Raw genomic sequence first — 3,932 nt, forward strand, 5'->3', positions numbered from 1 at the left:
ACGTCGATATTTGAAGTAAAACCATGGCTAATTTTCATAAGAGCAGTATTGTTTGTGTGCGTTGGTGCTTTTATTCCAATGTTTAAAATGGCTGAATGAACGGTGTATTCTGTTGAATATTCATATTTTGGCATTGCATACAGTGAAATGATTGTGAATGAAAAATGACACAGGATAGTGGCTAACATCTAATACAGATAAATAAAAGATCTCACACACACTGAGTGTACACTGATTATTATTTTTTTTTTACAGAACCTGATTTTTTTTACTATTTTATTTTGATCAACTAAAACAATAATAAAGGTCTCTAATAGTTTGTACAAGAACAATCTATTTTCTATTTTTTTCAATGATTTTTCTATTTTTTAAGGTTTATGATACCCAACTAAAGAGCAATCAGAATATTTCATGAGGTTCTTCCAGCAAGCAGTGTTCCAAGACAGTTTTCTTTGATCAAATAAATAAAGAAACTGTTTAATTTAATTTAATATAATATATTTTTTAATATCATATCTGTATTAGCTAGAATTTTAATGTTGAAGAATCCATAGTATCTATTTGATTACAAGCCAATATATTATTTAAATATAAAATAAATGAAATTCATAGCAAATAATAATAATAATACAATGTAAAAAATAATAATTTTATCACACAATAAAACTAGACTGACAGGAAAGTGTAAAATTGATACACGAGTGACACAAAATGACGTGCACATCTTTAACTGCACGTGGAAGTGGTGTATTTTGAGTTGTGTAAATTGTTGTGATGTCCCTTGAAAAGCTCAGAGCAGAAGTACACTAACCTTCACAGCCTCGCTCCACTTGCCCCACACGGTGCAAAGCATCTGCGATCAAGTCAGGAAGCCTGCCATTCAGGTCAACTGAGGCCAGGCAGCCCTGATAGCCATCCCGCGATGCTATGAGCTTGGGCAGACTGTTGTACATGCTCTTCCCAATACCTCCAATGTACAGCTCTCCTATATGACACACAGAAAATATACACCGTCATCAACACATATCACAATAAGGTTCATTCAGTGGATTTCTTCTTCAAATTCAGCTGATTCTCCATCTGGGGTTGAATATCTGTCTTTAAAATAAGGCAGAAATCAAAGATGATAGTGTTGCATTTAAATGATGTTCTTCATGTTGATTGGAGCTTCATAAGGTGTGATCCTGTGGTACTCTATGATGAGCTGAATATGTGTGGTTCTCTTTTCAACTAATTCCCTGCTGATGAAGGCTAATTCCAGTGAACCTTTGATGTGCAGAACAAAAAGAAAAACAGGGTTGTCACAAAACGGCATATAATTATGTAACATCAAAGTTACCCTTGAGCAACTTTGACGAAGAGAGCATGTGGATAAGCATATGTGAAGATGAAGGAGACGGGAACCCCAGTACGATATATAGACACTGTTCTCGCTATAGGCTCCGTTACAATGCTCATCTGTGGTGTTTGGGAGTGGGATTTTGCTCAGACAGAGATTTAGGAATGGAAAGGAGAGGTGGAGAATTGAAATGACTTGGCTCTTGAACACAGTACAACGTGTCCCTGCGTCTTAAGAGCAGGCTGAAGCAACACTGTTCAGAGGAGGCCATGTATAATACCCCCCCCCCCCCCCAAAAAAAAATGCAGTCTATCTAAATTCCTGGATTGAAAATAATATAGTAAGATAATTTTGTAAACATAGTGTAAATTCTATGCAGAGTTTGAAATTATTGTGTGAAATGATTAGTGTGGTATGATCTAAGGACCACAGAATGAAAACCATGTAGATGTATAATTAATATGTATTATTTTATACATAGTATTTTTTTTTTAATCATTTGTCAACGCTTGTTGACAAAACTGGGCATCAGCATGTAGTAACGGCATATAATAATAATAATTATTATTATTATTTATAATATAAGCTATACTATATGCTATATTCTATATTGCCCAGTCATTATTACATAATTAAATAATACAACAATGCAATATTCTGAATATACAATATTTTTACTGTACAATTACTATACAATATTACTATATCCTATATGCCCAGTTTTGTCAGTTTTTGTCATATATTACATTATGATATAATATAACAATATAATATTTTTGGATATATTTACTATATAACAACAACAACAATAACAATAATAAATTATTATTATTATTATACAATATGCTATATTCCTATTTCCTATATTGGACAGTTTTGTCAGTTTTTTTGTCAAATATTACATTATAAAATAATATAATTTTTGCATTAGTAGTAGTAGCATTATTATTGCTAATATTGGTCACACTTCTCACTATGAACCATGGGCGACGCTAGGGAGGGTGCTTCAGCACCCCCAAGAAAGACAAAAGCACCCCCACAGATTTTAACCCATTATTATCATGCTGTAGCCTATTGTATTTAATAATTAAGATGATAATAATAAAAAAAAAGAAACAAAGAAACAAAAACTAAAAAAATGTACTCCTTACACATGCATAACTCGTGCAATTGAATAACCACGTGATTTGCAGCTGTCACACTTTTCGTAATGTCATTATAGCATTTTATTTAAAAAATGCGCTTCCTTGAGCTAAGTAGGCCTGCCCCCGATTAACGATTTTTCTAGTCAACTAGTTGCACGTTATATTAAATTAATTAATATAATAATATATTAACCATCCTTTAATATATAGGCAGGTGTAGGCTATGATGCTATAGCCTATTCCGTGCTCAAGATCGCGCATAAAGCAATTGCCTCAAAGCACCGGCAAAGTGATTATGAACGTGTCGGGGGGAAAAGAAGACATTTTAATTAGGGATGTTCATTTTTAACCGGTTAACCTTGCTTCAGCACCCCCAAGAAAGACAAAAGCACCCCCACAGATTTTTTCCTGGAATCCATTATTATCATGCTGTAGCCTATTGTATTTAATAATTAAGATGATAATAATAAAAAAAAAGAAACAAAGAAACAAAAACTAAAAAAATTTACTCCTTACACATGCATAACTCGTGCAATTGAATAACCACGTGATTTGCAGCTGTCACACTTTTCGTAATGTCATTATAGCATTTTATTTAAAAAATGCGCTTCCTTGAGCTAAGTAGGCCTGCCCCCGATTAACGATTTTTCTAGTCAACTAGTTGCACGTTATATTAAATTAATTAATATAATAATATATTAACCATCCTTTAATATATAGGCAGGTGTAGGCTATGATGCTATAGCCTATTCCGTGCTCAAGATCGCGCATAAAGCAATTGCCTCAAAGCACCGGCAAAGTGATTATGAACGTGTCGGGGGGAAAAGAAGACATTTTAATTAGGGATGTTCATTTTTAACCGGTTAACCTTTAACCGACCGTATAGAATTTTGACCGATTAATACAATCAGTTAAACGGTTTAAAAAGTAATTTTTTTTTTTTTCAGTAATTTATCAAAATATTTTAAAAGATTTGCTGCATGTTTAAAATTTTGTTTTTTTAGAGAAAAAAAAAACAAGTCGCGTATAAGTCGCATTTTATTATTTCATTCAGAATCAGAATCAGAATGAGCTTTATTGCCAGGTATGTTTACACATACGAGGAATTTGTTTTCGTGACAGAAGCTTCCACAGTGTAACAGAATGACAGTGACAGAACAAAAACACAGATAATAAAAAATTAAAATAAATTAAAAATGAAAAATAGAACAAGTAAATAAGGAATAAAAATATACAAATTGACAATTGTATGTACAGGTGTATAACAATAGACAGTTGTATATACAGGTATATTATGTGCAAATTGAAATCGTAGCGTCGACCAGATGGCAACAGTTCAAAGAGGGAGTGTGCTGGATGTGAGGGGTCCAGAGTGATTCTGCCAGCCCTTTTGCTCACTCTGGATGAGTACAGTTCTTGGAGAGAAGGGAGGGTTGTACCAATGATTC

General features: G+C 33.1%; 1 protein-coding gene across 1 annotated transcript in view; it reads right to left on the reverse strand.

The window, feature by feature from the left end:
• The window catches only part of LOC107557024 (neurexin-2-like), a gene marked incomplete at its 3' end in the record, with an annotated part of 379,214 nt that overhangs the window by 184,295 nt on the left and 190,987 nt on the right, over positions 1-3,932 (reverse strand). The window contains exon 17 of the mRNA XM_016240325.1: positions 812-985. Within this exon, the coding sequence (XP_016095811.1) occupies positions 812-985 (174 nt within the window). The remainder of the gene's footprint in view (positions 1-811; positions 986-3,932) is intronic.

The sequence above is a fragment of the Sinocyclocheilus grahami genome, unplaced genomic scaffold (genome assembly GCF_001515645.1).
Source record: "Sinocyclocheilus grahami isolate Dianchi unplaced genomic scaffold, SAMN03320097.WGS_v1.1 scaffold588.1, whole genome shotgun sequence".
In the NCBI taxonomy this organism is placed as follows: domain Eukaryota; kingdom Metazoa; phylum Chordata; class Actinopteri; order Cypriniformes; family Cyprinidae; genus Sinocyclocheilus; species Sinocyclocheilus grahami.